At 39.0% G+C, this 22,066-nt stretch overlaps 1 protein-coding gene across 1 annotated transcript; it reads right to left on the reverse strand.

Moving 5' to 3' along the window:
• Positions 1-1,672: 1,672 nt before the first annotated feature.
• si:dkeyp-97a10.3 lies at positions 1,673-19,702 on the reverse strand. The gene is made up of 9 exons (XM_047361929.1): positions 19,626-19,702; positions 19,374-19,428; positions 12,055-12,405; positions 10,792-11,058; positions 8,133-8,420; positions 7,787-7,900; positions 7,623-7,684; positions 5,587-7,479; positions 1,673-3,998 (listed from the first exon to the last, which is right to left on the reverse strand). The coding sequence occupies exons 1-9, from the start codon at positions 19,629-19,631 to the stop codon at positions 3,969-3,971; spliced, it is 3,066 nt and encodes a 1,021-aa protein (XP_047217885.1). The 5' UTR covers positions 19,632-19,702; the 3' UTR covers positions 1,673-3,968.
• Positions 19,703-22,066: the final 2,364 nt, after the last annotated feature.

Here is a 22,066-nt window from a genome sequence, read left to right on the forward strand (position 1 = left end):
CATTTTCGTCTGACATCAAAAAGGCATTGTTGTCTACACAACTTCCACTCACTGGATATTTTCTTTTACAAAACATTTTCTGTAAAGCTCAGAGATGGATATGCGTGACAATCCCAGAATATTAGCAGTCTCTGAAATACTCACACCAGCCTGTCTGGCAACGTTCAAAGTCACTTAAATCCCCTTTCTTCCTCATTCCGATGCTCAGTTTGAATTTCAGCGAGCTGTCTTAATCACATTTAGATATCCAACTGTTTTAAATTGCTTTCATATGACTGGCTGCTTTGCTAATTGTGTTAACTGAACAAGTGTTAGAATGAGGAGAATGGCAATAAGGGAGAACCAAAAACACAATATATGCAAACACTGTATTTCTTTAAAAAATAACAAAAAACACTTCATGTGGTGAAGAAAATCCCCACAACTGTTGGGAGTGAAACAAATAAATGTCATGGTTTTATTTATTTAATGTGTTAAATTGTTAATGAGAATAAATTACATTATGGCTTTATTGTTGCTTCTGCACCATTTCCAAACTATGAAAACACATCCAATTTCAAAGATATTTTGCTTCTGCAGAACTGGGGTAACTTTAAATTAAATTTAGTTAAGGATTTTATTAGACAGCTTGCAGTGTAAAAAAATCACTACAGTCTTTTGAGTTACTTCAGCAGATGTGAAACACGCTTACCAGATTTTCAAGTGGGAATGTTTACCATTTGACATATGCAAAAACCAGCCTTCATCAATCCAAAAAAAAGCCTTATTTTACTACATAGCCCTTGAGTTATGTTTCCCTTTTAATTTCTATCTCCAGAGGGATCCGCAAACATTTACTATACTTGTGGTTGTCTTAGTAAATCAATCACAGTAAATCAGTGCACTGGGGCAACATGAGCAGATTTGCATGTAAATTGCCCCAGAGAAGGTCGTCACATCAGGTTCTGAGGTTTACCGTGTTGTTTTTCACAACAAAATATCATGCAATTTCATTTGAATTGTTTAGGCAATAAACAACACTTTTCATTCCAAAGACAGTAGGCGCAGGATATAATACAAAGGACCTTATTTGTTAAACTGCAGCAAACTTTACATAAATCACTGCTTCCGTCTGGACGTGGCAGGCAATGCTCCAAGCTATTCTTGTACAGGTACTCCAATGCACTCCATCTTCACTCATTACAGTGCTAGTATACCGTGAAGTGTCTCCGATAGTGAGCAGCAGGACTTTTCATCAGAGGTGATGTAAAAGTGGGAGAAAGGGATTGGGAGACGGATGGAGCCGTGATTCAAACGCACGCTCAGTATCTCTACAAGACGAAGGAGGCAGATTCATCTGAACAACAAGCACTCTGTGTACACAAGCACCAGGAATAATTATCACTATACACACACACAGTGAGCAGTAATACACTCCGGCTGCAGACAGCTCTGTGATTCAGAAGAGCTTCAGAATAAATAGATGGTTTATGGGTTTGTGGACTGACTTGTCTGCATGTTTGACATGTTTTTGTTTTTCTTTTTTCTTTTTTGTTTGTGCTGAAAATGAAAAATAAATTTGGCAGGTTGTATTCCCTTTGTAAAGAGCTAAATAAAATATTTTTGGAAGTGCAAATCTCCTGTGAATAGACCAGATGAGAGACTCCACTGGGAAGACAGTAATTCCTTAAAATTCAAACACAAGTGATAAACCTCTTTATTAAAACAAAAAATATCTCAAACCCCCCAGGCATTGTACAAGCTCCCCACAAAGAGTAACAGAACTAAGGCACCTGTAGCATCCTGCAACTCTATGGGCTAGTTAGAAGGATCATTTAAGATAACCAGGCATTACAAGGTTGTAAATAAGTGCACATTGAGTTGCAGCTTTAGTCAAAGAGTTGTTTCATTTATGCTGTTTAATTAAGAAACCAGGATCATTCAGGCTCCTGTTTTCCTTCTTTACATGGCCAGCAAAAAAAAAAAAAAACTAATTTTGGCCTTGTGCTTTTTTGTTATTTGATCTGTAACTTGAGAGGTCAGATTTTTTCCAAGTAGGGTTAAATCCAGTACTTATAAGCAGCCACTATCTTACCCGCATTGGAAAGCTTTCTAAATTACTTCACATTTGTGTAACAGAGATTAGCTCTCACAGAGAGTTTAGCTACATAATGCTAGCCAACTCCAGAGTAGATCTGAGCCATCTTAAAACAACTCCAATTCAAAAACTTACCTACCTGTTTAATAAACTTTTACACCTAAATTTAAACTAGAGGGTATTTATTTAGGAGCATATTAGTCTGCAGTCTGCCACTAATAATGTTTTATTTGACATACGTGTTATCAAACACTGTAAAAATCTATCCCATTACATTTCCATCATGTATCGTCTTTGGCCAGATAAACTTAGTCATCTGATACTAGGGATGTCCTAATCAGATTTTTTGTTTGTAGCTGATACAGGTCTGAGGTATTTAAGAAAGTGAATTTACCAGATTCCAATCAAGCCCAAAAGCAAAGAAAGTAAACATTGTATTTACCATTACAGCTATGAAATGTTTATGATTTGATTTGTTAAAATCCTTTAGTTTTGGCTCTACTGTGATCAGCTGTGCTTGAGTCTCATGAAAATTAATACTCAGACAATTTAGAAAGCTGTCTACAGCTGGTAAAATACTGACTGCTCATGACTTCTTGAAAGAACTCACTTCATTTATACTCAAACTACACATTTGAGAACTTTCTGTAGCTTTATATAAACATTACATACACCTGGATTCCGATGGGGACCTTTTAAACAGGGGAGTGATAAGAACCATTTACAGCATCATATGGTTTTGACTTTGTTTATGCCCTTCTCACAATGTTTTGGATCAAATAATTGTACCAGGTAAGAGAAATACACAATGCAGTCTACTTTATCTTTAAAATTTCTGGGATCAGTTGGTCTTTTCTAAATCATTAATCCACAACAACACCCTTCATCTTAGAAAATATAACCATTAACCCTTCATCTAAGAATATATAACCATTATAAATAAATACATAAAAAATATATCTCCATGACCCAGTAAAATGATAACCCTGCATTTTCAGCAGAAAAACGAAACAGTTCAGGTCTTTCCGCTGACCTCATTCATGCTTGAGTGTGATTATTTTCCGAGCCATTTAAGTCACATAAAAGCATTTAATTAATAAGCTCCCATCCGTTCTCGGGATCCCCCTCCTTATGAAGCTGAGCGTTATTTCCGAGCAGCAGTGAGGCGAATCCTCTTAATTGAGAAGTGTCAGAAGAGGCATCCGCTAACAGAAGGCACAAAATAAATAGCTCAGTGTGAGTCAAGCCCAACCCTAATGCTAATTTCTTCTTTCATAACGGTCACCACTCCCAGCACTCGAGTCCATCTTGTGCCGGGGTCCCTTTTCCATTTACCGTTGCTGGCTCAGGTGCTCACAGATATTCAAGCAAGTGCTTCTTGTGCAATCTATCACAGGAATATTGTTTAGTTGTGTTGATGAATGGATGGTAAAATGTGAACATGGTCAGGAGCCATTGATCATTAAACTTTTTTTGAGGAGACTCTGAGCCAACCTTGATATATGACCGGTGAGCTGGGAGTGAAAACAGCACAATGCATGTGGGGATGTGGAACAGGGAGAGATGCTTCGTGTGCAACTTTTTAGTTAGAATAACTTTAGCATCATTCAGATAATTTAATCTAGTAAAATTCTCAATGGGAATATATATTTCTTTTCTTTTTTTTTAAAGCATTATACTGACAACTTATTATCCCCCATGGACGATGTGTTCACTTCTTTTGCAGGAAAACTGAATTTTGCACTGACATCCAGAGAATGACAACCTTTTTGGAAAGCAGAATCTGTGGAGTCTATCCTGCTTGGTGGAATATTAGATCATGTCTGTCAGCTGTTTGTTTGCGACAGCGCACGCGGGACAGTTGTAGAGCCTCGTCTGCTGACATCTGTCATCATCTTGGTCTTCCTCTGTGGGCTTGTTGCTGGAAAGACACAACAAGGCCCTCATTGGCAACATGTCATGCAGAGAAGGCAGCAGTCACACAGCTACCTCCATAAACTAGTCTCACAACAGAGTAAGGACATTTTTTTAGCATCAAGATGAGTGTGAAAGACATGCAGTGCCTTGCAAAAGTATTCACACCACTTGTTTTTGTATATTTTTCACACTACAACCAAAAGCTTCCATGTGTTTTATACAGTAGTGCATAAATGTGAAGCGAAAGAAAGACAACAATTACGTCAAGATGTTTTATAAATAAAATTCAGAAAAATGTGGTCTAAATGTATTTTCAGGCACCTTTACTCCTATATCCATTAATAAAATCCAAGTGGCCCAAATTACCTCAAGAAATCACCTAAACAAAGTCTACTTGTGTATAATTGAAAAGCAATATAAATTCAGCTGTTCTGTGAAGATCTCTGAGGTTTGTTTGAGAACATTAATAAACAAATTGCATCATGGCAAGGAACCCGACAAAACATGGTCGTCCATAGAAAACTGTCAGGCCAGGCGAGAGCCGCATTAATTATAGAAACAGCCAACACATGTATGGTGTCTTGGAGGAATTCCAGAGATCCACAGCTTTAAAAAAAATATTTATTATTTGTGTAGTCCACAAGTTTGACCTTTATGGAAGAGTGTTTAGAATAAAGTTATTGTTGGCAAAAAGACATGCTTAAAGTTTGCCACAAACCTTGTAGGGGAACCAACAAACATGTGGAAGAAAGCACTTTGGTTAGATAACAGCACTTTATGCCCTACATGCACATTGGAACTATTTCTACACGCCATAATAATCAAATCAGTCCCACCATAACTATGGTAGGGACAGCATAATGCTGTGGGTATAGCATTTTCTAGTAGGGAGAGGAAAGCTGGTAAAAAATCTTGGAAAAAAAGTTATTTGAGACAGCACAAGATGAGACTGGAACTGAGGTTCATCTTCTAGCAGCAGCAACAAAAGTCATACAGGCAAAGATATAATCACGTTGTTTAGATTAAAGCATATTCATCCATTCGAGTGGTCTACTCAAAGCCATGTGTAAATAATATTAGAAATCTGTGCTAAGAAAGTTGCTGTTTACACAAACAGATGCTCTCAGTCAGATCTGACAGGGATTAAGGTATTTTGCATAGAAGAACAGGGGAAAAGTTGTGTCTCTTAATGTGCAAAGCTGGTTGGGATATACCCCTAACAGGGATGAATTCATTTACATGCCAGACTTTTCATTTGTAAAAAGTTCACAAAAATCACATCAGTTGTTGCTCACATTTTACAATTAAGGCTGCTTTGTGTTCATCTAAAGAAACTAATAAAATACAATGGAGTTTGTGGCTAGAATGTCACAAAATTGACAGGTAACAAAATTAAACTTTTGCAAAGCACTGCAAGTTAAAATGTGTTTTCATATAACAGAGATAAAAAGGACAGAGAAAAAACACAAACTGTTAAGAAGAATGTTAAAAGAGGCTAATAATAACACAGAAACAGCAAGCATCTGCTGGAGAAAATAACAGTATCATTAACCGTATGGCATCTGCTGCTTGCCATTCTTATGTACACTCACCTGCCATGCAGCAACATGGGCAGGGTGCCCATGGCCACGGGGTTGCACATGACCGTGCTTGTGTGTAGCTGCATGCACGTGCCCAGGATGGTTGTGATGGTTGTGGGGCATCATGGTGGTGTGCCGAGGTGCACCATGGTGTCGGTGAGCTGTTGGCATGTTCTGTCTCTGGGGCTGTGGAACCCTTGTTGGGGATTTGTGCTGGGTATGTGCCTTGGGGAGGGTTTGAAACTGTGCCAGGGGGATAGGAGGAGGAGGAGGAGGAGGTTGCTGCCGACCTCCCGCAGCAGGAGCTTGAGTCTGCAGTGTGCCAGAGTGAATCAGAGCCGCCTGTGTTTGCTGTCCACGATTCTGAAATACTTGAGTCCTCTCAGTGTGGGCTTTTAGTGCAGCCTGGGTTAGGTTACTGGGATTAGGCTGGGCAGGAGGCACAGGGACTGGATCGACAACCCCCTGACGAGGTTGAATGGCACCATGCCTGACAGGCTGTGTGTGTGTGGTCTGACCTAGCCGTGTTTGGGCTGGTGCAGCTATGTGTAGCTGTGCCATGTGGGACTGTTGAAGGTGATTAGGATCAGCCAAAGCTCTTGAATCTGTGCCCTGCCGTGTAGTCAGTCCTTGTTGTGTTACAGGTCCTTGTGACACAGCAGTGTGGCCAACAGAGGCCTGCTGGCTCACGAGAGGCAATGCCTGGGGGTTATTGCTGTGAGTCGTATCTTGCCTGAGGGCAGTCTGGCTACCTCTGATGTCTCGCTGAGCCCTTTCTCTGTCTGTTCGGGGGCTTCTGTGTGTGCGCTGTGAGCGCTCAGGGAGTGTAACACTGATAGCATTTGGATGATGATCATCAGCAGGATAGGTCTGGGTCTGACTATCCTCTGAGTGTGGATCATGTCTCGGTGGAGTTCTACGCCGGGTAACTGTTTGGCTCTGATGAGGCATTCTGTTTAATGTCCGTATGGGAGGATGGACTGTGTACTCTGCACTATAATCTGAATCAGGTTGTATTTGTGCTCTTTGAGGTGTCCCACTAGGGTATGCTGGTGTTCCTCTGAGAAGATCCCATGAGCTCTGTCTCTGCCTGGATCTCGGCATCAACTCATGCTGTCTTGACTCTCTGTCTGGTCTCCTATGAGGCTCTGGGTCGTGCTGATAGGTCTCTGTGTTTTCATTTCGCTGAGATGTGACATTATTGTTAAAATGCGTATATCCAGTTGGAATAAGTTCATGTTCACCTTGAAAATTTGGGTTAGTATGGCCATTCATTCTATGGTTATCTGGATAGGATTGTCTGCTTTGTGTTGCAGGGTTTGATTGCCTTGTATCTCTGAGGTTGTTTTGCATTTGTGGAACGCCATTGAAGCCTTGATTATTAGGAGGAAAAGAGCTTTCTTGCAGAGCTTGTGGACCGCTGGATGGATAAGGATTGAGGTTGACATTAATAGTAGGCATTTGAGCACTGTTATTTGGGATATTAGAATTTGGTAGCGTGTTGAGGCTGACTTGAACAGCTGGAGGCTGGTTGCCACCCTGCCCAGGCATGGTCTGAATCAAAACATTTGGATTTGGATTTTGCTGCTGCTGCGTGTTTGGAGGAATGCTTGCATTCTGAGAATTCATGTGCGTGAAAGCCGGGTTGCCGAAGCCATTGTCTGGGTATGAAGTAACGTTTCGAGCTATGTTTTCTGGAAGTGGGTTTGTGTGGGTGCGGCTATTATTTTGCTGCATGTCAACATCCGGCAACCCATTCAGAGGCAGCGCCTGTGGGTTTGCCCGGCGTTCAAGGTTGTTTGTGATTAAGTGCTCAGGTTGGCTTGCTTGCCTGCTCATCTGATGGAGCGGAGGCTGGAGACCTTGATCTAAATTCCTTACGCCATTAGTTTGAGAATCTGGAGGCTTGAAGTGAGCAGGTGATAAATAAGGGCATGGAAGAGAGAGCAAAAGAAAGATAGGGTCAATTTGTGTATGAGCCTTCGGCAGCATCATGGCATAAAAACAAAATCAATAGTGAATCATGAGTAAACTTTATGGTGGCTTACAAGAGGTCTTCGGATTGGATCTGTCTTCTGAACAAGCGCAACATTTCTTTGCTGTTCCTGTGCTGTAATAACAAAATATTTTAATCTTAGGGCAAGAAAATGCTTGTTACTTTCGGAATGAACATTAAAAAAACGGCAAATTGCCCATCTAACGGCAGACTTACCTCTCCTTCTTCGCACAAGACAGATGAGGAGCAAAATGAGGAGCACAATGATTAGGAGGCCCAGGAAAGAACCAATCACAATCCCCGCAACTTCCCCTCCATCAAAACAAACATCTGAAACAGAGGAAAGACAGTCACGGGGAGGAAATAAATACAGAAGGAAGCAAAAGCAGAAAAGAAGCAAAAGGGCTGAGTCACTGAATGACTTTGACCACTATCTCAGCAGATCAATCTCCCAGGATGCATTCTATGCCTCTCCTATCGCGAAGATGGATACAGCAGCAAATTCTAAAACCAACTGTGGTCATCATCGATCACATAGAGGCAACCATTCACCATAACTCACCCACAACGGTCATGTTGTAGCCCTGTGCCGACGTGCCCCTGGTGATGCTGTTCGTGGCCATGCACACATACCGGCCGCTATCCTTAGTCGAGAAGGTCTGGAGGCTGAGCACCCCGCTGTTCGATGCACCAGATGAGACAGTCTGTCCATCACGTTCCCATGAGAAGGTGGCAGGGGGCAGCGAGACAGACGTGCAGGTGAGACGCACTGTCTTTCCCACCAACACGTCCCCTCCACCAATGCACTCTTTAGGTGAGTCGACAGTCAAAATGGGGGTGACGGGTCCATCTGGTTAGTTATGATCAGAAGGCATGATTCAAAAGCTGCACTGATTGACAAATTACATGTCCTACTAAAGGGGGAATTACTGTGTAAGTTTCGGCCTTTAGTTACCTCATTAGTCTTAATCACTGTGGTTAACCTTCTTTGATCTTGCTCAGCTAATGAGAAAGAGACAGGCTCTTTGTGTTTTGTTTCAGAATTTAAACATTGTATTTGCTGTGGAGTCTAAGGTGCAGTTAGGGAATATTTTCCATTTTTAAATCCTGCACAGTGACTAAGAAAAGGAGTCAAGGCAGAGAAGACACCGTTTGGTTATCTGGTGCTCCAAGGTGTTATGTGTTATATCAGTGTTGTGTATTCAGAAATCTTGTCAAGCTTTCCGTTGTCTGACATAACTGAGATTCATCATAAAACAAATGTATTTTTTATTATGTCTTCAAGCACCTTTCTACAATTTCAAAACCAAAACAGGTGTTCTACGTCTCTCTTTCAGCATGCACACCCTTTCTTTGAGTTGTCCCAGAGATGTTTTTGCAACTTGATGTGAAATAATGAGATGAGAATAACAGAACGTTTGCACAATGCAGAGTTAATGTTAGCCACGAGGCAGGTCTTACCAACAACGGGACAGTGGGAGTATGTCAAGATTTGATACAAAAATCAAATCTGTCTCCGCAGTAAAACTGTTTTAATTAAAGTAGTAGACAAGCCAGTTTCCACTAAAACTGGGAGATTGTCTGTTTAAATGACATATTTCAGAAAGAAAACTATGTTTGCTGAAAATGGAGCGACTCACAAAGTAGTATTCCTTCAACTTTTCCTACTCTTAAAACCACAAACTTCAATGCATCTTTTTAGGATTTTATGAGACTGAACAGTATAATTGTGAAATTGGAGGAAACTGAAAAACATTAATCACAAATGGAAAACCTGAAAAGTGTGGTGTTCATATCTATTAAGTCCATCTGAAACCATTCTTTGTAGAACAAAACTGTTCAGCACAATTACAGCAGCAAGTCTTTTGGTTATGTCTCTACCAGCTTTGCACAACTAGAAACTGAATTTTCTGCTCATTCTATGCAAAATAGCTCAAGTTCAGTCAGATTGCATAGAGAGTTTTTGCGAACATCCGTGTTCAACTCTTGCTACAAAACTTTAATTGGATTTCGGTCTGAACTTTGACTGGGTCATTCACACACATAAATATGCTTTGATCTAAATCATTGTAGCTTATGTTTAGGGTCATTGCTGGATTGTAGATTTCCAACCTCAAGCAGTTTACAACCTCTAACAAGTTTTCTTCTCTGGCCATCTTTCCAATTAACACTGACCAGCTGCGCCTTCCCTGCTGAAGAGAAGCACATCCTCAGCAGGATGCTGCCACCACTATGTTTTACCACGGTATTGTATTTTCAGGGTGATGTGCAGTGATCATTTCTCACTGCATGTAGCATTATGCATGTAGCATTATGCATGCAGGTTCAACTTTGTCACACTAAACCACCTTCTTCCACATTGTACGTTTGTGTTCTCAAATAGATAATAGCAAACCTTAAATAAGATTTTGTTGCTTTTTTCCTATTAAATGACACAATTTACTAATTAATTTACTAATTAAGTGAGTTCTGAAGGCACATGGTTGCAATCTTAGGCAAACTTTCAATCTCAAAAAGGAATGATGCAGAAAATGTCCAAACGAAAGATGCGAAAGAACCCTTGAGAAGGTATAACCTATTGTCCATGCAAAATATCCTGACCCAACTCTAAAATAAACTATTTTTAAGGTGCCATCAATCAGGTAAAGGGCATTTTCCATAACTTTGTTGATAAATTATAGCCTAAACAATTCCTTAAAAATAAGAAACAAAATAGGAAATGCACTGAGGTTGAAAATTATTATTCGCTGCACAAGATTTATAGGTTATAATCAGGCAGCAGGAAGCAGGCAGCCTGGTGATCAGTTAAATCACATTCTCTCTGCAACCAATTCTGCTCAAAGATTTTTTTCTGCACGGCGGGAAAAATAAAGACACTCAATTTTTTTTCCCTTCCATTTGCCGAACCTGAAATGATTTTGGCCTTTTCTTTTTTTTTTCTTTTAGTTAAAAGGATTGTTTTTTTGATTGAAAAAGGACAATAATGCAGTGCGTAAGAACAGCAGTGTGAGATTCTGCTGTAAGAGCATCATATCAGAATTAATGATGAGATCAGGACAAAGCCAGAAGCAACACTGTGAGCTTCTGGAAGGACGTCTTGTGCAATTTGGTGTAATTCAGCACGAAGCGTGTACTGCAATGTGGATAGGAAGATAAGCCTCAGCCATTTGTTGTGGTCACAGCAGATTAGCCGCCTCTTGTCTTGGTTAGTGTAAACTCACAGTAGACTGTAAGGCTCTTTGAGGAAGACTGTGCGCTGATACTGTTGCTGGCAGTGCAAGTGTACACCCCAGTATCATCCCGACTGGCTGGGTTGATTACCAAAGACCCACCGGAGATGGTGATTCTGGAACTGGGTGTGATGGTTACGCCGTCTTTGCCCCACTGGGCAGTTACCTCAGTCCCACTGGTCCATGTGCAACTCAGAGACATGTTTTTCTCCTCCACTGGCAGTGAAGGAAGAGACAGAATCACCCCGACTACTGGGTCTGCAAACAGAACACAAGCATTTTACCTAACAGCTCAATAGAACAGAACAGTACAGACTTGCAGCTTGAGAGCACATTTCAAAAGTCAGAGCTATGGAACAATAGAGAGCAGTTTGCTGTTTCTGCTGAGGATAATTTGTTGTAATCAAAGCACGAAAGGGTTGAGAAGGGACAGCGTTCAGATAGAAGCACAGATGGTGAATAAGAGGGCAGACGATGCGGGTGGTAGCCAAGATGCCTCCTGGCAGACTGCCTATGTTAAATAATTGGACGGGGAGAAGAGGGGGCGTATGGATGGACGATGGAGCACCGAGAGTAAAGGAACCGTGGCAGCAACAGCAAACAAACAAAAACATTAGAGCCACTACTAAACAGCCCTAATTACTTTCTCAGAGCATCCGGCTAAGTATGACTCAGCAGGAGGATTTCATATTTCAGGATTTAAGCAGCCTCTGATTTTAAAGAGCATCAAGTGAGTAAGCAGGATGTTTTGAGCCCTGTTCTAGGACTGGTTTGGAAAAATCTGACCTTTCAGCGAGAACAGACTAGTGCTTCAGATAATTTGGTTATCCGTTCATCCTAGTATTGCTGAGAGGGGAGAGGAATGAGCGAGACTGTGCGTCATCTTCCAGTGTGGGCTGAAAATAAAGAGACACTCAGCTGTTCAGGCTCCATTACAGTACTGAATATAAATTAATGCAAATACATATCTACTGTCTCTACATGCAGCACTGCTTTTAGATGGTATCAGCCATCTAAAAGCATGAGCTCAGCATATCAAATGGGCTTTAATTGGCATAAAGCCTGTAGCTACTCGTTTCATCCCATCCTCCTTTTTCATTACTCTTACCTTGCAGTCTATGGGCCACTAATTTCATTACACCTCCCAGACTAATTCACATCCCCTAAAATCCTCAGTCTCCTCAGCTTTACCATTTCTAACATACACCACCCACACTCATTCTGTATTTCTGTTACAGATTCTTCTTTTCTTACCAAACACCTTCAGCTGCACTGCTTTGGAGTTTTTAGCCAGGCCTGTGGAAGCGCTAGGCACCACCTCCACTGTGTAAGACCCTGCATCCTTGAGCTGAGAGGCTCTGATTCGAAGCTGGGTGGCACTGATGGTGATTCTGCCTTGGAACTGGGGCACGCTGTTGTCAGAGAAGCCTGTCTGAGTCCACAAACCCAGAATGTTTCCAGTTTGGTACGTCCATGACATGGAGAAGACGTCAGACACAGTCTCCACTGTGAACTGAATCTCACTGCCTGTTTGGACCTGCACCAGATCGGTTGTGAACTTGATTGGCACCGGATTCTGTGCCAGAACTTTAGCAGAGAGGAGAACTAAAAGAAAAATAAAAGACTTATTCAATGAAATTTTTAAGAAGTAACAGGATGATATTACGCAAATGATAGACAAAGTACAGAAAAGGTGGAATCAATCATTATTTAGGTAAATTAAAAAAACACCACCAGGTGGTGCTGCATCTAAAGTATTACTACATGAAGTACAAGTTGTGGTGACAGATACTCAGCTTTTAAAAGAATATGTAAAATAGCACCTGAGCTAGTTATTTGCCTACTTTCCTCAAGAAATTACACACAAACCTGTTCACATCTTAGGTTCACATTTTTAAGTTAAATGACATGATGGGATGAAAAGTGAATAACAAATTCTTCCCTCGCCACTTTTAAAATACATTTACCTTTAAATGCAGTTGCAAAATCTTCCACTGTAGAAAATGCTAAAGCTCTCTAACGGTAAACTTTTCACTTTTTTTTTTAAACCATCTTTGCAACAATGAATGGTTTCAGCCCTCAGGAAAACAGAAAAGTTATGGATCACTAATTACTAAATTCCTTGACTAATTGACATAAAATAAAGAATTTGTTTTTTTTTAAAATGCTTCACTTATATTTTAGAAAAATTGTTTGAGGTGCCAATCATTGTGGCACTGGTGAGTTTGTAAACAAACAAAACAAATATCTTACTCAGTGGGAATTTGTTTCCTTTGCTGAAAAATTTTACTCAGTTTAAAAGGTAAGATTTAAAGAATGGTTCCCGATTATGCTTCTGGAATGACAAAATTATGGTTTTTTTTATGCATTTTACACAACTTCACCAGGAGCAGGCCTGGCTGAAATCAAGGTATGAATAAAATTGATCATAACATTCCTATGGTTTAAAGTCCTTTCAAAGAAAAGCAAGAGAAAGTGTCACATCATCTTGAATTTTCTCTGGTTGTTTGAAGCGTAATGTAGCACTGACCCTCCCCCACTTTGAGCTGCTCACTGCCGGTTAATAATAATTTTGGGTCATTTATTTTGTAAAATAATATTTTTGCATTACTAATATCATTTAAATGTATCTTTTCACTCTGCTGAAAATTCACAGTTGAGGCTCTGAAAGCTTTAGACACAAAAATGTGCCATTTGTCCTTCCTCACCTTTTCTCCATCTTGTTTGGATTGTAGGTGTTTACCAGCTTCACGACATTTTTTTTTTATTTTTAGCCTGCAATAATGTAAGCTAAAACCTTATTTTTCTGTCTTCTTGGCAAAAAAAAAAAATTGATGGACATTAAAATTGTCCCCCTCTGTAGCAAAGAATTATTGTTTTTAGACTGCCAGCAACATACAGTCTCTGTCATAACTTATTAATCTTTCTCATATTTAGCTCCCAAAAGAAGAAAAGGTAGAAGTCATGTTACAACCACAAACTTGTTGAAAGTAAACCATAACAAGTCCCATTTGTAGTTTACTACAAGCCATGCAGGGGACACAGCAAGCAAACATGGGGAAGTAGGTGCTCTGCACAGATAAAACGAAAATGAAACATGCAACATGCTTTGGGTGAAGAAAGAGTACCACTGCTCATCACCCTGAACACAACATCACCACCCATTTGGTTTCACTTCCTCCATGTGGCTTGATGGAGCACATCAGTAACATTACTAGAGGTCAAATGTGTGAGGAGTGCCTTGAGTACACCGTCAAAATGTTTTAGTCCATGGCACGATAAGGTGTCCAGTCATGTTTTTTTAGACAACCCTGCAGTTTCTGCTGTTCTTTGATGCAAAGAAAGCTTCATTTTATGTGGATGAAAACCAAAAACCGGTAAGACCAATGTGGAATTTGATGCAAAAAATAATCCTAAAACTTTTGTCAGAGTTTAAAAACTTTAAAAAACTTTTATCACGGTTGATATAAAAACAGAGATGGAACAAACTTTATTTGCATAGGGAAAAAAAAGGTCCTCTACAGCCTAAAAGAAGCTTCAGCAAAATCTCACAGTTTGCATATTCATATACAGGTGAGAATCAAGGAGAAGAGCACAGCCCCAGGTGCAACCATATGTGCCTTGTGAAAGTATTAATATTCTCACAGACGTTTATGTATTTTGCTGAGACTTCAAGTGATAAAACAATACAAAGTAATATATGCTTTTATGGTGGAAAGACAAGGACCAGCTACTTTGATATCTCTCATATGTAACCATTTTCCTTTAGAAGTCACCTAATCAGTAAATAGAGTCTACATGTGTTTAATCCTTATGAAGCATGGTGGCTTCATCATCATGCTGTGGAGATGCTTTTCTTCAGCAGGAACAGGGAGGCTGAGTGGATGGACTGAGGCAAATTAAAATCCTGGTAGAAAACCTGTTGGAGGCCAAAACACATTTGGGGCGAGGCCAGAGGTTCGCCTTCTAGCAGAACAATGAGACTAAACATACAGCCAGAACCAAGCTGAAACAATCTACGACAATACTTGAAAAGTGCTTTTTACAGACACTCTCCTTTTAATCTGTCTGCATTTCAGTTATGTCACTTGACGTGCAAAGCTGGTAGAGACGTAAACCCAGCTTGAACAGTCTTCCAGCTGTAATTGCAGAAAAAGATGGATGACCAGGGGAAACATTTGCATTTGTAAAACCACAAAGTTGAAAAACATCTTTCCCTTTCCTTTCACCTAACAATTATGCACTTCTTTGTGTTTTCACATTAAATAAAATCCCAATAAATACAGTCAGTCAGTCAGTCATTTTCTACCGCTTATTCCATAGGGGGTCGCAGGGGAGCTGGTGCCTATCTCCAGCAGTCTATGGGCGAGAGGCGGGGTACACCCTGGACAGGTCGCCAGTCCATCGCAGGGCAACACACAAACAACCATACACACACTCATTCATACACCTAAGGGCAATTTAGAGTTACCAATTAACCTAACAGGCATGTCTTTGGACTGTGGGAGGAAGCCAGAGTACCCGGTGAGAACCCACGCATGCACGGGGAGAACATGCAAACTCCATGCAGAAAGACCCCTGGCCAGGAATCGAACCCAGGACCTTCTTGCTGCAAGGCAACCATGCTACCAACTGCGCCACCGTGCAATAAATACATTCAAGTAAAAATCTGAAAAATGTTCAAGGAATGGGAATACTTTTGCAAGGTACTGGAAATGTTTTGCAATGTTCTGTGCAGCAACAAGCTGAAGATTATTTATTATTTAGTTTAGGTATTTATGGTTATACAGCATCACATGTTTAGGCTGGAAAAACCCACCTGAAACAGTGGCGCCTTTCTAACAGACACATAAAACAACGTAAGAGCAGTCTGGTCAGTGAATAACATGGTCAGTCTCGCTGGACTGCTATTGCACAACCTTTACAGGAAAAAATATACACAGCAAGCTTAGTTACTTGAGTTAGTTATAAACAAAAGGGTAAAATACTTATGCCATTTGTTGCATTTCCAAAGACTGAGTCATGACAGAAACACCCATGTGAAAAGCCGCACTTCAGTGTTGCTTTAATGGCCTGTTGGGAATCTTTTTACAAATACCAGAAAACTGATCAACAGTCAGGTGAAAATAATTAAAAAGTAATTTTGTTAATTTTTAACCAACTCAAAAAGTAACCCTTAAATTGTAAGCCAGGTTGCCAACTGCTGTTGATGACTGCAAAGCAGAGTTTATGTAATAGCAAGAAACAACTTGATATTTTGTGGCTGAGCTTTAGGATTTTCTTTGTTGATCCAAAGAGAATTCAGTTTTATCCTGACCATCGATCCCGTCAGCTTCAACAATTTTTTTTGTTTGCCCAAAGGTTTATATCTCTGATTCATCCAGAAAACCACCTATGAGGCGCAGCAGAGGAAAATTTGGTTTTGTAAACATTTCTGCTTGGATGGCCGTTTTGTAGGATCTTTACACAGCAGCCAAATGTGTATTTAATACTTTGGAAATGCTGCTAATTATTACTTCAATTATTATTGGTTATGCATGAACAACAGCCCTTAGCTAATGAACAAAATAAAATATAGTTTACATTCCTGGAGATAATTTCCTTTGCTCATCTTACTGCAACAGCAAAAACACTTAAAAAATTTATATTTGCTGATATTTATTTATTTTTGCATTTCCTAGGTACACAAACATGAAGCACAGAGCAGTTAAACATATTACTACTATTTCTTGGGAAAAACAAAAGTGGCAGCTTGCTTATTTGCCTTCTAATAATTACTGTGATTTTTTCTCTAATCCTCTCAATGCAGCACATTTCTAAAAATGATATTATAATTAATTATTTTAAGAAGAGCATTAGTTCAATCCCTAAAACAGTCAGAAACTCCAGATTGTTTTACACATTAGAGAGAAACAATCTATTTATGTATGTTGAAAAAATTTTGATACAATTCTTGTAAACTGTTATTTAACTTGTTTTTCATGTTGAACAATTATTTATCATTAAACAGACACTTGAAGAGGCAGGATTTTTACCGGGCTTAGAGATGTTGCTAAATCTCTTAGGATTGGTTTTGTATAAAACTTGACATGTATTTGCTGCCTTGTGGACTCTTTGTGGTTGTTTTTCTAATTTTATTTCTCTTGTGCATCTGATTGTGTTTCTTTGGGATATTTATGCCAAACTACATTGGAAATTTAAGAAGAATACCACCTTTAATGTTATATTTAACTAAATAATCTGAACTGAAACTATCTCTGTAGTTATGCTGCTATAAGCTTAGGCTGCTGGAGGACATAACGACCACTTTCATCCTCTTCGCTACATTCTCACACTACTCTCCAATTTTGCATTATTTGCTGTTATTTCAGCTTTTAACTTTGTTCTCTCTATTCTCTTCCTAGAAGCTACACCTGGCCTGACTCTGTGTCTGCCTGTGACACCTTTCTGGAGAGGGGAATCGTCCAAGCTTCTGCTGGCAACAACTTAATGCTCACCTTCTACAGATGATCCACTTGGCCCTGTCTTTTAGTGTTTAACCCTTTCTCTCTCCTAGACATGGAAATTGACTGAGCTTAACTGTAACTAATTATATGTGCTCTCTTTCAGACTCTATCCTTGAAAACTGGCTCAGAGTTTATCTGTTCTTTCTTTCTAGGTGAAACGACTAAAGGAGCTACATCCATCAACATTTACTTTTCCTTCCCATAGAAAGTACTTCTGGATCAGTGCTTCTTTGTTCTTTTTGTGTCTCTGCTCTGTTCTCTCAAACCCCCAGTCGGTCGTGGCAGATGGCCGCTCATACGGAGCCTGGTTCTGCTGGAGGTTTCTTCTTGTTAAAAGGGAGTTTTTCCTCTCCACTGTCGCTACATGCATGCTCAGTATGAGGGATTGCTGCAAAGTCAACGCCAGCGACTATCCACTGTCTCTACATGCTCATCCAGGAGGAGGGAATGCTGCAAGTCACTGACTGGATGCAATCTGCTGGGTTTCCTTAGATAGAAAAACTTTTTGTCCAATTTGAATAAATAGCTAACTCCGACTGCACTGTTCAATGGTTACGATTAATTGGAATGTATGTACCTGACTGTTGTGAAGTGCCTTGAGACAACATGTGTTGTAAATTGGCGCTATATAAATAAAACTGAATTGAATTGAATTTATTTAGTATTGGAAAAACCGCTGCCAGGCTTATTGGCATAATTTCGATTCAAATAAAAGCAAAGGAAGCATTTCCGTCAACAATAAAGAACATTAGCACATCTAAGAACATTTAATATATAAACCATGACTTGCATTTTCTCTGTTGCCTGTGGCATAAACATGATGTGACACAAAAAACATTCTTTAAATGGGGAAAGACAAGAGATTATGCCATTTAAGTAAGGCAGATGGGTGTTGATTTCCATTGGTCAGAAAACAATGTCTGGAGTCAGAGCAAATGCGACAAACAAGGCCACCCTTCTCACTTTGCCACTAGGCAAAGTGAGAAGGGTGGTAAAGGAGGCTGAAAAACAATCTCTAAAACTCAATGTTGGAGAACAGCAGCTGAGTGGTCTTTTAGGGTAACCAGGAGTCCATAACCACTATTAGACACAATCTACATCAAGTTCCAACACTCCTGGATCAAATGAATCATGAATGATCATTACCGGGCTTCTGCAGCTCTCAAGGACTGGAGTCGGAAACCCCTGATCTACATACTAACAGGTTATCTGGGTGGAATGAAAACATGTCTACTATCACAAACATAAAGTATGGGACCTAATTCCTACAGAAAACTTGTAAGGTGAGCTGAGGAGAGCATAAGAGACTTCTGATCTAGAAGGATTGTGCAAAGAGAAATGGTTAAAGCTTCCTCTCCGGGTGTCCTCCAACAACGTGCATCCTGTGGGCTAAAGGCGGCTGAACAAAGTATTAATAGCAGGGATACTAAAAAGATTATGGTTTTGCTTAAACAATTATTCCTTAATGTGAGTTTTATTTCTCCCACTGAATAAATAAAGAAGGTTGGATGTTTCTACATTTCCAGATCAATATTTGGGGTACTGCAATAAAACACATCATTTCCAGGGGTGCTAATAATAGTAAAACGTGGGATGAAGAACCAAATGACTAGTTGAGTTCTTGGGTTCTTTAGGAACCAGTACATTACTAATTATCCTTGTCAAGTTAACAAGTACTTCAAAAGTAGGGCTAGTATATAAGTATTACTGTGTTTACAATTTGCACTACATCCTATATTGCCCACGGTTATCCTGTAAGTCAATGTTGACATATTTCTAAGTTGGAACACAGATTTTCGAGCCAGTAATGGATCCCCTAAAAGCATCACGTCAGTCTGGTGGTTGGTTCACAGATAAGAATGCAGCCCAGCAGGTTGAGGAGTTGGAGACGCAATTGTTTTATTTACGTGCCAGGGATATTTCAGCGCTCCTACTTTCAATCGCTCAGTGTATTTTTCATGACTTTTTTTTTTTTTTTTTTTTACAGTAAACACTTTACCGAAACTGCTCAGACTAGTGTGAGCTGTTTAAACGAAAAAACCGAAAAAGGAGAATAAATGATTTTACCTGCCAGAGACAGACTGATGGTAAGCCAATGTTTCATGTCGTCAGTCAGGCCAGTCTGCGGTCAAATAAAATACATAGTTATCTTGCAAAGGTTGGCAATAAAAAAAAAAAAAGGCTTAGCAGACAATTGATCACGCAAAGCATTTAAAGAAATCTCATCACAATATATTCTGCTTAGCTGTCATTTGAACAAATCATAAACAGCGTGTTTAAAGTTTAGACGAAGCATATAAATAGATTTGTAATTCTTACCAACATACTTTCCTCCTTCGTTCATGTTGTCGTTTCACTGATACGACTTCACATCTATTGTTTCCTAACTTATGTGACAACTTCCTGACTACTTCACCTGTCACCGCCCAGTCACACCTTTCTCTTAAAGGGCCCGCACATATTAAGCGAAAGTGACATTAAAAATTTCTATGAAAAATATATTTTGCTTTATTTATTTTTTCAGATAATGCGTTTTAATTTCATTAGCTATCAAAATTGTTTTCTTCAGTGCCAAATAAATGTAAATTTCATTACATTTCAACAACTTAACACATTCAGCTCTATTATATAAACTTGTTCACTGATGCAACGATCTAATATCCAAAACCACAAGCCATTTGGCCAAGGCATCAAGACAGATGTGTGCAGCTGTCGCTGGAAAAACTGCACTGCAGTTGCAATAAGCTAAATTCAACCTAAAAAGACTCACAAATGAGAGGAACACAGAGATGGCAATTAGAGAAGTTTATTAGATGATGTTTGTTTTCTCGTGGAGTTCGGACCCCGGTGGAAGACATGGATGCTGATGGTGGTGGAGTGGATGCCTGAGGAGATAAGGGAGCCAGATGATGGAGATGGCGTGGAGGAGGGTCGAAGCTCAGCGGATGAGCAGGAGATTCTACGTATGAAAGTCTTTTAAGGTGAGGGATGATTTTTCTTTTTTTTTTTTCTTTTTTAATTTATTTCGGACAATGATTTCGGTAAATAAATCAATTTCAGAAATGCTTATAACAAACAAACAAATATCCAAATACCATACAAAAAAGTGTTTGGTAAACATTAAATTAAATTTCCAGTTCCAAATAAATTAAATTAACTTAAACACAAATAGCAACCAGTAAAATAAACATTTTCCAACTAGCAAACATGTCAGTATATTTAACCTGAGATCTGACATTGATTATTAATTAATATAAATTGTCTGAAAAGGGGTATGAAGAAGTAAAACTTATTTTTAATACCCCTTCTCCCTCTAATTGCACTTAAATTAACTGAGTAACCTTCCTAATTAACATCTATGTTTTTGATCCAGAATTCACAAACCAAAAACTAATAAATAAATATATATACACAATTATCTATATATATACATATACACACATATACACATATATATATTTACACATATATACATACATACACATACACATACATACATGCATATATACACATGCATAAATACCCACACGCATATATACACATACACACATACATATATATATATATATATATATATACACACATACATACATATACATATGTACACACACAGACAAACATGTACCTCCACATATGTACATGTAACTGCACACATGCATACCTACACTCACAGAAGAGGAATGCGGACCAGAAGCTGATTGGTTGGAGCGGAAAACGTAATGGAGTAGTTAGACGGAGCCGGAAGTAGAGGTGAATCTTCCAAGTTGAATTTTCGTCTAAACTCCATTTCAAGCTTTAAGCTTTGAGAAAGTGACAGTGTGGCTGGATGTCTCATATTTATCAATAGACAAACGAAAACTTTGAAGTCATAGTAAATGATTTTTGAAATGCTTGAAATTAACCTTAACGGTTTTAAGATGGTAAGATACAATCTGACATTGTAATGTGTGTTGTTGTTTCTGAATTTAATATTTTCACAATTCTCATAGTCATTGAGTATTAAAATTTCTATTTATAAAAACTGGTATTTCTTCAGGAATTCAACAAGGAACCTTTTGAGGCCCCATTGTTTTTTAGTTTATTTATGCCTAATATTCCAGGTGTGAGTCCGGATATTAGTCTTCAATTGTAATGTAATAGCACAGTCATCCATATTGTTGGGAAAACTTTGGTGCTGCTGGTGAAAGGCTTAATGCAAACTTGGCTAAAGATACTTAGGCTGATCAATAATAATTAGAAAACATGAATGTGCATTGTTGTTTCTATATTTAATGATATTTTCACATTTGTCTTATTCTTTGACTCACTGCCAAACCAACCAGTCAACATAAAAAAATAAATAAATAAATAAAGAATCTTTAAAACCGAGCATTAACCATTCTTGATTTAAAAAAAAAAAAAAACCAATGTTAAAATTGTCTTTGTCATATTTGGCCCGAGTGTAAAATCTTAAAATTTGCTAACTTCATTGACTTTTTATTTTTTTAAGTTTGTATTTAAGTGTTTAAATGGACCCGTGCTACCACCTGGAACATATTACCTCCTCATTTGAGATCTATTGTAACTTTTCCTATTTTAAGGAAAGCCAATCCGACCCGTTAGCTCAGCAAATGCTAACTCATGCCTGATACAGTCATATGAAAAGGTTTGGGCATGCCTGATAATTTTAATTATTTTATTTCTTAAACCTTTGGGTGTTTGGATCAACTATTTCAGTTTGATATATCAAATAATTGATGGACACAGTAATATTTCACAAG

This window comes from Girardinichthys multiradiatus, chromosome 3 (assembly GCF_021462225.1).
Source record: "Girardinichthys multiradiatus isolate DD_20200921_A chromosome 3, DD_fGirMul_XY1, whole genome shotgun sequence".
NCBI lineage: Eukaryota > Metazoa > Chordata > Actinopteri > Cyprinodontiformes > Goodeidae > Girardinichthys > Girardinichthys multiradiatus.

Coding starts and splice junctions, on each gene's coding strand:
- si:dkeyp-97a10.3 (XM_047361929.1), bottom strand. Junction 12,406..19,373: donor CATCAGTCTGTCTCTGGCAG/GTAAAATCATTT, acceptor TTTTTCTTTTAG/TTCTCCTCTCTGCTAAAGTT. Junction 8,421..10,791: donor AAAGAGCCTTACAGTCTACT/GTGAGTTTACAC, acceptor ATAACTAACCAG/ATGGACCCGTCACCCCCATT.